This window comes from Elaeis guineensis, chromosome 12 (assembly GCF_000442705.2).
Source record: "Elaeis guineensis isolate ETL-2024a chromosome 12, EG11, whole genome shotgun sequence".
Classification (NCBI taxonomy): Eukaryota; Viridiplantae; Streptophyta; class Magnoliopsida; order Arecales; family Arecaceae; genus Elaeis; species Elaeis guineensis.
This window is the reverse complement of record NC_026004.2, coordinates 21,056,944-21,072,487: the sequence shown is the minus strand read 5'-3', so window position 1 is coordinate 21,072,487 and position 15,544 is coordinate 21,056,944. Positions and strand designations below refer to the sequence as shown.

At 37.6% G+C, this 15,544-nt stretch overlaps 1 protein-coding gene across 1 annotated transcript; it reads left to right on the top strand.

The window, feature by feature from the left end:
- The first annotated feature begins 11,642 nt into the window (after positions 1–11,642).
- Positions 11,643–13,359, top strand: LOC105054743 (transcription factor MYB41). The gene is made up of 3 exons (XM_010936329.2): positions 11,643–11,932; positions 12,033–12,162; positions 12,541–13,359. The coding sequence occupies exons 1-3, from the start codon at positions 11,800–11,802 to the stop codon at positions 13,193–13,195; spliced, it is 918 nt and encodes a 305-aa protein (XP_010934631.1). The 5' UTR covers positions 11,643–11,799; the 3' UTR covers positions 13,196–13,359.
- The last annotated feature ends 2,185 nt before the right edge of the window (positions 13,360–15,544 follow it).

The window sequence follows — 15,544 nt, the reverse complement described above, 5'->3', positions numbered from 1 at the left end:
ATTTAATCCAGTTTAGATGCCCTAACCTCCCCTTTTCCCCACCATAATTGGAGAATAGGAAGACTCCCTTCCCATCGACAGTCTTCCATCTCCTACATTACATCACGTACACAATGCACGAGGTTTCATTCCTTTTTTTTTCAATTGCTTTAAAATTTATGTGAAAAATTTAGAGGGATGGATCCTCACAAAAGTACATTACTTAAAAACTAATATTAAAACTTTTGGATAAGTGTAATTAAATATGTAAAACACAGTTCCCAACAGTAGTATTAGAATAATAAAGCAGATCAATAGCCCTACTTATCACCAACTCAAGACTTATGCTAATTATGGACTATCTCAAATATTACCAAATAATTTAAATAAATTAAATTGAAACATGGAATATCTTACTAGTAAGTTTTTTTTTTTCGAGAGAGAAAAAAGCATTTGTAGGGCTGTAAATGGGTCATGTCAATTCATCATGACCTGATCCAATCCCAACTTAATTAGGCTTGACCCTATCCATATTTGGAAACCTATAGATCGGGCTAAGGTCAAAAACTAGACCTTATTTGAAAAATAAGTTGGTTTTGGGTTTTGTCATTCTTGGTTTGACTCGACCATACCCAACATGTATATTATTTAGGCCTAGTTGGGGCCAATAAAGTAGACCTAACCCAAAAACACAAATCATACAAAATTCCTTCTCATTCACCTTAAAAATTTTTCTCAATTCATTGAACAAATCTTTTATTTAAATTAGTCCTTTTATGCTTACCTCTATAATTACATGGCCTCTTACCTACATTCACTTGAAAATATTAAAAATATTCATTATTTGTTTGGCACTTTTGTGTTTTTAATTGTTTTAAGTTTATATATATATATATATATATATATATATATATATATATATATATATATATATATATATATATATATATATATATATATATATATATATATATATTTTTTTTTTTTTCTCAATTCATTGAACAAATCTTTTATTTAAATTAGTCCTTTTATGCTTACCTCTATAATTACATGGCCTCTTACCTACATTCACTTGATAATATTAAAAATATTCATTATTTGTTTGGCACTTTTGTGTTTTTATTTGTTTTAAGTTTATATATATATATATATATATATATATATATATATATATATATATATATATATATATATATATATATATATATATATATGTTAAAATAAGGATTGTAAACTTCTTCCTTGAGAATGATGAATTTCTTACATGAAATTTAAGTTTTCAAATAAAATTTATGTTTAAGTTTTTAAATGTTATCTAAAAATTAGCAATTTTATATTTAATCATTAAATATTATACTTAATTAAAAAAAAGTTAAATGCTTGACTCTAACTATGAATTGAATTTGATCTACGTAGAGAGGAAATGGGATCGCATGTGGACTTTAATAAACAAACTTTTATTACTATCTTAATGATAGTGCACTAGTACACTAAGTACACTCATGCATTAATTAGAGTGGGATACACACTCTCAATGCTTGGAAGAATATCTCATTTGGCGGCACTCCATAGCACTCTCACATATATAATAAATTTGCACGTTCTTAACTTACACCTACATTGTGGTTCTTAATCCTTAGTTATTAGATGCTATAGGTTGGTAGATAGCTCCATTTAATGGTGTCCAACTAGCCATTATGTCTCTTCTTTGACTCTAGGATGACAATGCAAGAAGGATCTAGAGAGATAAAGAATATTTTTGTGATGATCTGTGATGGTTGTTGATAATTTCTAGGAGAGATACGGAATATTTAAGAGATAGAAAAAATTAGAAAGATAGAAAGATATTTGATGAATAGAAAGTAGGGATGGTAATCAGATCGGATCGAAAATAAATGGATCAGACCAAAAATAGGTTGAGTCAAAAAATACTGAGCCCGAATCCGGCCTGTTTATCTAAACACGTCAGGTTTTAAAATTCAAACCCGACGTACTTAATAAATAGATCATCCGATCCGATCTGTTTACCATCCATTTATATAATCCATTAAAAAAATAAAACTCAACCCATTTATAAGTTATAATCCATCAACCCGTTTATAAGTTATAACCCATTAAAAAAATAAATAAAAATATGTTTATCTCCCCCGCGGCTCTACCCTCGTCAGTCGTCGCATCTCCGCCCAGCCACTCCTTCGCCTTGGCTCGGCTGGCCATGATCTCGCTGACTCCTCCCGACTGGAGCTCTCGACCGTTTCTCGGCCTCCGAATCAGATCTCCATTGTCGACAACTGAAAGGAGGCAAGGGCCCTAAAGCGTCACCGCAAGGAGGAGGAACAGGCGGAGGAGGGCCATCATCGCCGCCGTGCTCTCTTCTCCTTTCCCTCCCCTTTCGCGGATGCCATCAAGCTCGTTGAGGAGCACCTCGGCCTCTCCCTCGATGCCCTAAACCCTAACACAAGCCCCCTTGATCTCCTCCTCCAATGCCTCATTCCCTTCCCTCCGCCCATCTCCCCGCTCGACTTCTTCAAGAGTGCGGCTGATCTAATCTGACCACTCAGCATTGCCAACCGCCGTCCTCCTGCAGATCCAAGAGTGGGCGGAGATAGAATGCTAGCTCTGAAACCTCAGCGATCAGATCGCCGCCCTTGAATTGGTAGGAGAAGTCGACCCGAATGCTGACTCGATGGCTCCATGCGGCATCGAGGTTTAGAGTTGGGGAGAGAGATTGGAGGAACCACTGGGAGAGGGTTTCGAGGGCGACAGGGTTGTTGAAGTCCATCAGAGCGAGGAAATTAGGGAAATAAACACGTGGGGGGTAAATTTGGGAGAAATAAACACGCACGCTTAATAAATAAAAATCTTAAACGGGACCAAAACCCACGGGACCAAATAAATAAAAATCTTAAACAAGATAAACAGGTTGGACAGGTTGAAAATTTTAAACTTAAATCCGACCTATTTAATAAATGAATTACATAGGTTGATCTATTTACGATCCGAATCTGTTTAATCCAAATCCAAACCTGCTTATGATGGATCGAACACGAGTCGGATTGGTGGGTTGGGTCATATTTTTTTACCTCTAATAGAAAGTAGCAGTAGAGAAAGGAAGTTCTAGAGTGAAAAAAGAAAGAGCTGTTGTTGAATCCCAACAATTTAGCCTAAACTTGGACCTGAATATTTCAGATTAGGTCAAGTCATACTCAACTGCAACCAACCTAAAAATTTTTTGATGGACTTGACATGACCCAATCGGCTAGTGAGTTGGGTTTGGATCCAAAATCAAAATTCGAGCATAAAACCAAGTTGGGTCAGGATCATGCAATCTAATCCAACCTATTTGGAGACTAGTCATTTGATAATATAATATCATAATTTCTCATATGATGACACTTATAGAGGTCATGAAGGATATAAACGGAAACCATGATTCTAAGTACTGCATTTTTATTACTGATGATGTAAAGTTAATAGGTACATGAAAAATAAGTGAGCCAAATATGATAGTTTCTGTCTTTATAGAACACCTTTTTTTTTTTTTGAGAAAATATTTCAGTAAACAACTTGCCTGACATATTTTACTAGCATGAATCAGAAGGAAATTTTTTATGGTGTTTTATTTCTTATATGAGGGATGGGTGTTACACCACCAAAAATGTCCTAATTTTGCTTGTGATGTTTCATCCTTCAATGAGTTTAAGAAACCTTATCATTGCATTTGTATGGAATTTTCATGGAAATTCTAAAACTAGAATTTGTTTACTTTTTTTTTGCTGATGTCTCCCTTCAGCAAGTTTGGACAAATTGAACCTTTAACTTGTTATAATGATGTATATGAGTTGCAAACACATATTGTTGCATGCCTGAGCCCATCTAGGCCAATACTAGTCTCATCTAATTGGGATCTTGTAAGTATGGGGCAACATAGTTAATTAAGGTGTATCGCATGCCATGTTACATACTTTGCCTATCAAGAATTTTCTCTTTTAAATGTATATAAATGTTTCTATAAAGGATATTCTCAAAAAAAAGGAAAAAAAGAGCTTTCAGGAAAGATGTGTTAGATCAAACAATATATAGTTTATACATTTGACTATATATGTTAAATTTATATAGTTTATACATTTGACGATATAATGTACGTTGAATGTATATAATGTATGTTAGAACTATCTCACTCATGGAAACATTAAATATAATTATGTATGAATATTGGGGGAAGTAGTTCACTTCCTCCTGTAACCCTGATCAAAAGAAAACTATACATGTTGGATAGGTTACATTTCATTACTGAAAATAGAAAGGAAGCAATTTAACTTATTATCATGTGTTAGTTGACACACATGTGCATGTATACTAAATAGAATATAGAGATAAATATTTAACTGTCGCCATGAATCACGATGCCATGTGCATAAAACCAAGGTACATAGCTCAAGGGGCAACTCCATGATCCACATGGTGCTCACCACTGTGGATACAATTTTTACCATGTTTAAATGCAAATGTGCTGAGATAGACGAGTGACATCGACCTAGGCTAACCAACCAGAAACCATCCATGGCCAATTAATGCAGGCTTGGTAGTCCCAAGCCTTGCCCTATGTATGCATATTTGTCTGCATTCTATGGGATAAAAGGGAAAGGATAAGGACAGAACCATGATCCTAAATGCATCAAACTGCTTGAAGATGCTAGGAGCCAATGAGTTCACTAGATACAACTACTTATAAGAATACCAGGATGAAAAAACAGAAAGGACAAACTACATCAACTTATAATTTACGTCAAAACTCATCATGTGCATTGCTATTTAATTGATCCAAAGAAAAAAGTTGTGGGAAAACTTACGATTCCATCGAGTGATGACATTTTACTAGTAAATAATGAAACCAAAAGTATTTGAAAATTGTTGAGATCCCAATTTTTATAAATCAAATTGGGTGATTACTTGATAACTAATTGTGATCCCATCAACCAATGACATAAAAAATGTGTCATGACATGTCACGTGGCATGCAAATTGGTAATTCAAGACTGTGTGGACAGTATGAGTACATGATCAATCTGTAGAAACATTCATAATCACTGTCGGTTCAAATAGCTGAGGATGCAACATCAATCACACCACATGAATCATATGCTTGTCCCATTCCTTCAGATAACACCTAACATGCATCCTCGAGAAGGCAATTCCAATTCATCAATCATAGAAAAGACTAGCTGGTCCCTTTAAATTTCCATCACTTTCTCTATTACGAAGCCAGCGAGTATGGACCTTGCCAGACTACCACCTAACGAGGGATACCCCCACAAACAATTATTTTTCTTTTTTTGGAACAGCAAGCACCGCTACAAAAAAGAACTATAACAATGCTTAAATGACAGTAATTTATAAAATTACTGCTATAGAACCTACGATGATAGAAGACCTACCGCAGCGATTACAAATAACAGCCATCATAGGTCGGATCTATGACAGCAGTTATGGATGACGGATCTACGACGGCAGTTATCCGTAACCATTGCCATAGGTCCTGTTATGGGCAGGCTGTGGGGGGACCTCCTTTAATAGTCCCACATCGGGCAACTCTGGTATGTGCATGTATTTAAGAGGGATACGAGCACACCTTTCCTTATGAGGCACCTTTTGTCCATAGGACGAAGGACAAAACCATGAGGCCGTCCGCATGACGTCGGGTCGGGGCGGAATGACCCCCGATGGGGTCCGATCAGGGACTCCAAGGACAACCCCCGGTGGGGACTACGGGGCATGCTTCCCGTTCGGACCTAGCCGAAGTGGACAATACTTCGTGAGGCGGAGCGTGGTTGATTCCGACGACCTGCTTGACACGTGCACACAACAGTGGCGCGCCAGGTAGGGGGCACCCGCCCCCTGTCCGCACATGCACCCTCCAAAGTGGGGGGCATGTTGTGGGCAGACTGTGGGGGGACCTCCCTTAATAGTCCCATATCGGACAACTCTGGTGTGTGCATGTGCTTAAGAGGGATACGAGCACACCTTCCCTCACGAGGCGCCTTTTGTCCATAGGGCGAAGGACAAAACCATGAGGCCGTCCGCGTGACGTCGGGTCGGGGCGGAATGACCCCCGGTGGGGCTCGATCAGAGGCTCCAGGGACAACCTCCGGTGGGGACCACGGGGCATGCTCCCCGTCCGGACCTAGCCGAAGTGGAGAATACTTCGTGAGGCGGAGCGTGGTTGACTCCGACGACCTGCTTGACACATGCGCACAACAGATCCGATCTACGGCGGCGGTTATTTATAACTACCGTCATAGATCCTATAACTGCTGTTATAGGTAAAAACTTGTTATTCCATAACTTTTGATCCAAAGGTTAAATTTCAGTGAATTTTTTTTTTGACTTCATAAAACTTTTCGAAATCTACATGGCTACAATGATGATTTTACAAAAAAATATCATTTGACTCCTCAAATTGAAGTTTTAAAAAAATTTAGTTGATACTTACAAACAATTTTGGATGATTACGTGAACCTGTAATAATGAAATCGAATTTCAAGCACATCTTCATCGTTCATTATTTAAATAATTATCGTTAGAATATTCTCACAAAAGGACGTCTTGATCCAGTAGCCCTAGCTTTGTCAATCATTAAAATTTAATTTCGATGGCTACGAATGATCACACGATGATCTGATAGATAGAGACTATTAATGAGTTCGAAAATTTACAATGATTATCTCAGTGATATTTGTAGTATACTATCAAAATTTTATTTCAATCGGACATCAGTAGCATGGTCAATTTAGCATAGGATGATTTTAGCCATTAAATGAAAAGCGAGTGATCACATGACCAATCAACGTCCGATTGAGGTGATTTTTTGGATAAATGATCTTTATTCATACTTTAATCATTTATACAGTAGTGATCATAAAATTCAAACTGTGCGTATATATGGAATCCACTTGAGCACATCTTACTAAAACACAAGTACAATTACTTAAGGAATTTAAGAATGAGTAGCAAGCGACATATAATTTTAGATCGTTCATATATGCGTGGTTTGAATTTTACGATCATCATCGTACAAATGATCAAAGTAGTAGTAAAGATCATTTATCTAAAAAATCACTTTATAATCAGACACCGTTTGGTCTTTTCATCACTCATTTTTTATTTAACGGTCCAAATTATCCCGTACTAAATTGACCATGATAATAATGTCTGATTGAAGTAAAATTTTGATAATATAATAAAAATATCACTGAGATCATTACTGCAAATTTTTGGATCCATCGGTGGTCTCTATCTATTAAATCATTATGCGGTCATTCATGGCCGTCGAAATCAAATTTTAATGATCGACTTATCTAGGGCTGCCGAATCGAGGTGGTCTTTTGTAACGATACTCTAACGATAATTATTTAGATAATGAACGATGAAGATGAACTTTAAATTTTAAAATTATATCATATTTAGAGAAAAATAAAAAAAAATATATTTTGCCTCTATAGCAGCGATTGCTTAATAACCGCTGCTATAAGGCTATGGTAGCGGTTTACTAATCATTGTCATATTGTACTTATGACATCGGTTATACCAGTGATTAGGTATAATCGCTGTTATATCTTTACCTATGGCAGCGGTTATCACCAACCACTGCCATAGATTGGACCTACGGCAATGGTTACCGATAACCGTTGCCATAGGTCAGCCTATGGCAGCAGTTATCGATAACGACCTATGGCAGCGGTTATCGATAACCGCTACTGTAGGTCCAACTTGTGGTTAATTATGACAGTCCCACATCAGCTGTAGAAAAAATGAATGATCTGTATATAATGACTTAAGTAGTCAACCAGCAATAGTATGGGCTTGAGCATTTCGCGATCTCTCTCTACCCGAGCCCCGCGGCTACCGTTGCTGCTCATCGGTCGCCGCTGCCGCTCGCTGCCGTCCGTCGCTATCCTGGTCGAGCCCGCCTTCCACTGTAGCCACCCCGACGGGCTCGACTGCCGCCCACCCCACTGCCGGCTGCCCCCTCCCACTGGTCGACCACCATCTGTCATCTACCGGCTTTTTTGACCGATGAAAGATTACGGTAGCGGTACCAACCGCTGCCATAGCTACGGTTGAATAACTGCTGCTATAGGTGTACGGTAGCGATTGGACAACCACTGTCATAGATCTAATCACTCTCATAGCCTCTATGGCAGCGGTTGATATAGCAGCAGTTACAAAACCGCTGCCATATCTTTCTATGGTAGTGATTGACACAATCGCTGCTGTATTTCAAAAAATCGTTGTCATAGGTCTACGGTGATGGCCACAGTGACAACGGTTGTCTGATCACTGTCATAGGCTGTGATATAGATTTTTTGAGCTACGGTAGTGATTTTCAATTACTATCGTAGTCTTATTTTGTAGCAGTGAAGCACCATTTAATTAGTCCAACAGTGATGTAGCTGATTTTCTATGTCTTATATATTATCAAAATCTTCTTAAACTATTATTTTTCTTTTCTTGGAACAGCAAGCACCACTTAATTAGCTCAACAGTGATGAAGCTGGTTTTCTATGTCTTATGTATTATCAAAATCTTCTTAAAGTTAGACAGATATCGGGAGGGATCCAGAAGGAAACAGGCCCGCACACACGAACACACAAACACACACACACAGAGAGAGAGAGAGAGAGAGAGAGAGAGAGCTCTAATTTAAGAAAGGATTACTTTCTGATGATTTAAGCTCATCCCCCTTACGTGGAGAATGGATTCCTCGTGTGGATTTGCCCACATCGCCAAAGGACGTCGAGGGGACGAAGGAAGAAATGATCTACATTTAAAGAAAAGAAGCATGGTGGAGACGTCTCATCCATATTAGACTAGGTTAGCTTAACCAACCTTTGCTTGAAGAGAAACGTTCCATTTCCTCTAAACACTTGGTAGGCCCTAAACCTCTATTGCTCCTGCCCAAAGTTACGTGGTAATGATTTCCCCTCGCCCACCCTGCCCCACCTTCAAATCCTTTTCCCCTTGTGCTTGCGATCCATCCAAGCAAAAGCCTCTCATGTCAAATGTGGTGAGTGATTGGTGTCAATCAATCAACGATCACCCACACCTTTTTTTTTCTCTCCTCTCTCTCTCTCCCCCTTCATACATCTGTACGTCAAACCGTATAAAACGTTACCAACAATATTTTAACAACCCTAAGCAATACTTTATTTATCAACACTTCAATGACATTGACTGTATACCTCCCATTCCCATTGATGTCTGTGCTTTCTCCATATCCCTTGCCAGAATCGTAACTAAATACACAGCGACGCCATCAACGTGATACGCATTGTTTTCCCTGTACATATTGTTATATGATTGAGGAATTATTTAGAAATTCTACACAATTAATAGTGACTTTATGGTTGAAAGGAAAATGTCTTTCTAAAATACTTATGAACAATTACTTTAGAAAAATTTCTTTCCACTCCATTCGATAGATCTTAACTGGGATAACTCTGTCAGCAAATGGTAGATCATTATTTTATAATAAAAAAATAAATTATAAAAAATTTCTTAAAATTTTTATGTGTTATATTTATATTCAATAATTTATAAAATATATATTTATCTTATATTAGATTAACGATGTCAGTGAAATTCTTTATTTCATGCAAAAAATCAAAATTACTTTTGAGTAGAGAGAAACGTACACGTATTTTTTTAGAGAAATTTTTATAATTTATGTTAAAAAATCCTAGCTATTTGGATCAAATCTTGGATGCAAATCCAATTAGATCTGGATCCAAGTCATGCTAAAGAAGCCCCATGCAAACTAACTCGGTCGGATAGCTACATACATTTCGTTTTTTATGGAAAGATAGCTACGTACATTTCAAAGGCCACTTAGGCAGAAAGAGCGAAGGCGATCGTTCTGGCCCCTCTCCGGAGGGGACAAATTTGTTACTATACCAATAAAAAAGCTAAGGAAGAAGATTACGCTGGCAAGATTCTTTCTTGCGATTTTGGGACCCAGCAACTAGCAACGTATCACGATGCATTTAAGATTTGAATGTGACACTTCATATGGTAGTCGGCATTGCGTCATTCTACTTCTTCTCTTTTTTTCTTTTTTTCTTTTTTGAGAAAATGTCATATCACTTACACTTACTATCATTCTTAAATTCTCAACTTAGCATTTTTTTAAGATTTAGGAGAAGTCCATTTATCTCACGGAGTTCCGGCAGAATCCAACTAATTATACAAATGGTGCTCTAAACTTTTTGGCAATAATTAATCCTCATATATATTTTGAATTTTCCCTAGTCTATTTGCTCTATATTTCAAGTACAACTATGACCAAAAGAAATTTAGATATGCTCTCCTCTTGATTCAGATTTTAAAAAAATAAAAAATAAAAAGAAAAGGTATGCCTTGCATATTCATTTTACGAAGTGCATGTATTGCATAATTTTTGGCGTGTTATGCTGTGGGCTATACTTATTTCCAGTTGATTTGACCATACAACTCCCGGATAGATTCTTCTATAGTTAAAAAAGCTATCGATGCCAAACAAAGCCAAGTCAGGGATGGTCCATGAAGTTTTTTTTTTTTTCCATTTGTTTGGTAGATGAAGTCCATGAAGTTTTATACTACTGTTGGAGGTCATATCTGTGGTGTCCACTAATCACTCAATAAGTCATATTGGCAGCATATGTAAGTGTGGTAAAATAGTTGGAGAGGTAGAAACATATATTCTCTACAGTAGAAAAGGATTAGCAGAGTGTGCACAAAATATATGGTACTAGAATTGTCCTTTGCATCTCTAAAAAGCAACCTCCACCCCTTTTTAGCACAAAAAATTAGTAGTTTAGGTCTAACAACGCTCATGTTTACCCACCCCCACTCACAAACGACTTTGTTGGATAAGTAGCATCATGGAGCACTAGATGAAGCTATGATATTTGAAGAGGAACTCAATTATCTATGTTTAGACAATATATATACAACTTCATAATCTAAAATACTCACAAATACATATTGTTTTATATTCTGAACCATAGATTAGACCATGTCAAATAGATCATGTCTAAGTATTATACACTCAAAGAAACGACAGAAAATCTAAATTGTAGTCAGCTTACATACCATGTGATACTATCTTAATAATATTGGACCAGCAACTTAGCCAACAATTAAGCCTTTGTCAGCGAAGCTCAGTTCAAATATTCATTTTATTTGTTATGTAATTAAAAGCAATCTATTGAGTTAATAACGAAAATGAGACATGAAAACAATTGTCTCTGTTATATAAACAGCCGTTACACAACAAATTAAGGGCTAAATGATGGATACCATTCAAAGGCTATGTTTAGGTGGTTTGCTTCAGTGCTTGCTACCTCCAACCTGTTAGCAGGCCACTCGCTGTTAGTTTGGACATCACAGTGTCATGTAATGAAATAACTGACTTCAGGTGATCGCAAGTATTGTTTCTGTAGGAACTAGTGCCAGTCTACGTAGCGCAGAGAGCGAGAGCGAGAGAGAGAGAGAGAGAGAGTCCGATGCCCAGTCGCTATAGGGTTAGATAGAAAGTAACAAGGCCAAGGGATAGGACCCATTCGGTGCAGTTGTCGGAGGCAATGACGGCTTAAAAGAGAGAATGAAGAGAGAGAGAGAGAGAGAGAGAGAGAGAGAGAGAGAGGGAGAGGGAGGAGGGAGGAGCTAACCCTTCTCCTTCACATAAAAAGGGAGAGCTCTCCAACCAACCAACGTCTCAAGAGGAAGACAAACAGAGGGGAGAGTGGAACCAGATAATAACAAGAGGAAGAGGTAGAAGGGATGGGTCACCACTCCTGCTGCAACCAACAGAAGGTCAAGAGAGGCCTGTGGTCTCCTGAGGAAGATGAGAAGCTCATCAGATACATCACCACCCATGGCTATGGCTGCTGGAGTGAAGTCCCAGAGAAAGCAGGTACTCTCCTTCTCTCTCAAACAGCCATGGCGTGGAAGCATTAAGATATTGTTAATGTGAGGCTCTCATCATTTCTTCTTACTCGTGCTTTATCGCGCAGGGCTACAAAGATGTGGGAAGAGTTGCCGCTTGAGATGGATCAATTACTTGAGGCCCGACATTAGACGAGGAAGGTTTACACCAGAGGAGGAGAAGTTAATTATTAGCCTCCATAGCATTGTTGGAAATAGGTTTGAGAGACCCTTCTCATGTCCATTTTGTTTATGCTTGTTCCATAAAATAACTGTCCATAATGTGAGCATCACACATTTGTATACTTCGCATCGAAGCCATCTTCTATCTCAAAGTATACTCAAACGAGGTGTCACATCCATTCTTTTCTTCATTTCACATCCATTTAATTACATTGCATGAAACTGGCGCAAATGCAAGACTATCTTTACATCGTTCTTTTTAAATATTTATCAAGTATTTTACACATTTCTTTTATTATCTTTTCTTTATAATCAGATATAGGTGGATACACGAAGTCCTAGCTAAAGTCATAATTGCAATATTAGGTGTTACATGACCTCTTTAAGTTAAACATGCATGGTGGCATTTGGCAGGTGGGCTCACATAGCGAGCCACTTACCAGGACGAACGGACAATGAGATCAAAAACTATTGGAATTCATGGATTAAAAAGAAGATAAGAAAGCCTACAACGCCTCCATCAACAAGTCCATCCAGTGTAGAGCTAATGCAGCCAGGGTTCAACTCTGTCGATCAACTCGATGCCATCATCAACCAAAATTTGTCAACAAAGCCAACTCCTGATAACATATTTTCTTCCATGCATTGTCCGATTTTCATGTTCGACACGAGCGCCGGGGATAGCCGCCCGGGCAGCAGTGCAAGAGATGAGATCATCCAAGATGTTGCAACTCTAAATTCCGACATGTGGAACCCTCAGAATCAAGACCAAGCACTGCCCACTCTCCTCGATTTCTCGAGCAGCATGGACACAACCTATTTGCCATCCTTGGTCGATGGCATGGGAAACATGGTGCCCATGGAGGCACAACCATGTTGTGTGGGAGATGATGGAGCGACAAGTAGGGAGTGCTTTGATAAGCAAGAGTTGAATGAATGGATGGACTCACAACAGTACTCTAGCCTTCTTATTTGGGACCAAGTGCAAGGAACCCTTGGTGGAGAAGGCCTCCCAACTGCTACAACCGGTACAGACAGTATGGTTACTTCATTCCCTTCATCTTTATAAGCTGGGATTGAATGAGGTGGATATCCCTCTCTCTTTCTAACTCTCCCCATCTCTATCTATAATAAGGGTCTTCAAGATGTGAATGTTATTTATTGGTTTGGTGTTACTTTTTCTTTTATTTGGAGTGAGGGGTTGTGAAGTTTCATAAAGGGTTTGAGCTTGCATGAGTGCAATGTTCTTTTTTCTTTTTTTTTTTTTTATAATAGAAGATGACCAAAAAAAGCCAACAAGGAAGTAGTTGTGAGTGATAACTTGTTCCATGGGTCTTCTTTGGGTGTTCGTCATGCTTGTGTCAAATGATAAAGGCTCACTTTCTCACTTTTATAAACTTTTTTCCTCACGTAGAAGTGCTTCGACCTCGAGACCTGTCTCCTTAGCTTTGTGGGTCGCAACGCAATGAAGTAGAGAATCTCAGAGTACCTAATCACTTTGGAAATTGGGAGACTATTGTTTCTCTTTGTACTTGCAGCGTTCTTATCTTTTCAACAAAAGAACGTCCCTACCATGCAGCTACTGGGATGAGGTAATGACAGAACGAAGCCTTCTTATAAAATAATCTGCTCCGCTCTTCACCTCACGTCCTCTTCTTAGAAGAAGGACCAACAGTATCTGGTGACGAAAGACAAGTACAAGACCAGCATACAAGATTTAATGCGAAAGAAAACTACTGGAGCATGCCTTGCATTTTAGGTGCAGGCAATGGTACAACGTGCGTCTAGAGATATAAAAAAAATTCTAACCACCCAGAGGAGCACCAATCCAGAAAGGAAAGACGTGCCCTTTGGTCTACTACTGATGCAGGTTTAGTATGTTATCGATAAATTTTGTGAAAAGAGTTTGGTTAAGCTGAGAAATGTTTGAATAAAAGCTTTCGATAGACTTAATTTGAATATATGAAAGTGGCATGGCAAAAGATAAATCGTAAGTGTTAATTTACTTTGGATCTGATTGGATTGGTCCGTTAATTTAAAAATAAAAAAAAAATATCTGTAAGTGTGCTATAGGCACTATGGTAAGATAAATTACTGGCTTTCATGCTGATACCATCAAAAATTCTATCCTAAGATACAATCAGATTATCCTTTCTTAGAGTAACATCATGAAAAGGATTAACAGATCTTTCAACACTCAGTAAAAGGAAAAAGATGATTAAACACTAGAAAGAAAAGAAAGATCGCGCATGTGGTATATAACCCACTTTTCTCTAAAGACCAAGCAAATGTGGGCGAAAGAAGAAAACATACATATATATATATAATGAAACAATTATCCTTTTCCAATGGTGGGACTAAAAATATGACAAAGGCTTTTACAAGATTTTGGAGAAAGGCATTTTGAATTTTTCTTCTAAAACTCCAACGGTCTAACAATTTTTTTGAAAATTTAAAATTTAAAAATAAATAATAATGATTATTTAAACAATCAACATAATTATAATTTTATTATCGAGTATTTATACCATATGGTGGATGAAGTGTCTTAATCTCATTTAATATAAATAGTTTCCACTTGAAGAAATTAGAGTGAGTTAGGTCTCAAATTACGTAGCAATGCTTGGACCTTGAGACTTGTCTCCTTAGCGTTGTGGGTCGCAACACAAAAAAGTAAAGGTTCTCAGGCTACCTAATCACTTTGGAAATTGGGAGATTATTGTTTCTCTTTGTACTTGCGGCATTCTTCTTTTCAACGAAAGAACGTCCCTACCATATCATGCTGCTATTTGGATGAGGTAACGACAGAACGAAGCCTTTTTATAAAATAAGATATCTACTCTTCACCTTGTCGTCTTCTACATATATCTGCTGACGAAGGACAAGTGCAAGACCGGCATACAAGATCGAATGCGAAAAAAAACTATTGGAGCGTTTCTTTCATTTTTGGTGCGAGCAATGACGCAATGTGCATCCAGAGAAACAAAAAACTTCTACCACCAAAAGGATAACCAATCCAGAAAGGAAAGGCTTGCCCTTTGGGCTACTGATGCAGATTTGACAAGCACAAAGAACGCCTATAGAGGGGAAAGAAGTGGAAGAATTAAAACCCTTCATGGGATTCTACTAAAACTAGTTCCAGTAGTTCCCGTAAATGCACTTAGGACCAAGGGTGAAGCCCTCAGGAAAAAAATTAGAAACAGCAAAATATATATGCGAGGATCTCCAAAAAAATCCTAAGGATCCATTTGGATGAGATGTTGTCAGATTACAATATAAACCACGACGATTCTTGAGAATTACTTATCTAAAAAAATAAGTATGGAAGAAAATAAATTGCACTATGTTTGTTGATGAAAAAATTATTTTAAAAAATAATACTGAAAAAAAAAATTATATTTGATTGAAAATAATTTTA

What these genes read in the sequence shown, in the direction of transcription:
- LOC105054743 (XM_010936329.2), top strand. Translation starts at nt 11,800, where the DNA reads ATGGGTCACCACTCCTGCTGCAACCAACAGAAGGTCAAGAGAGGCCTG. An exon ending in TGAAGTCCCAGAGAAAGCAG is followed by an intron (nt 11,933 to 12,032) that starts GTACTCTCCTTC and finishes TTTATCGCGCAG; the next exon opens with GGCTACAAAGATGTGGGAAG. An exon ending in CATAGCATTGTTGGAAATAG is followed by an intron (nt 12,163 to 12,540) that starts GTTTGAGAGACC and finishes GGCATTTGGCAG; the next exon opens with GTGGGCTCACATAGCGAGCC.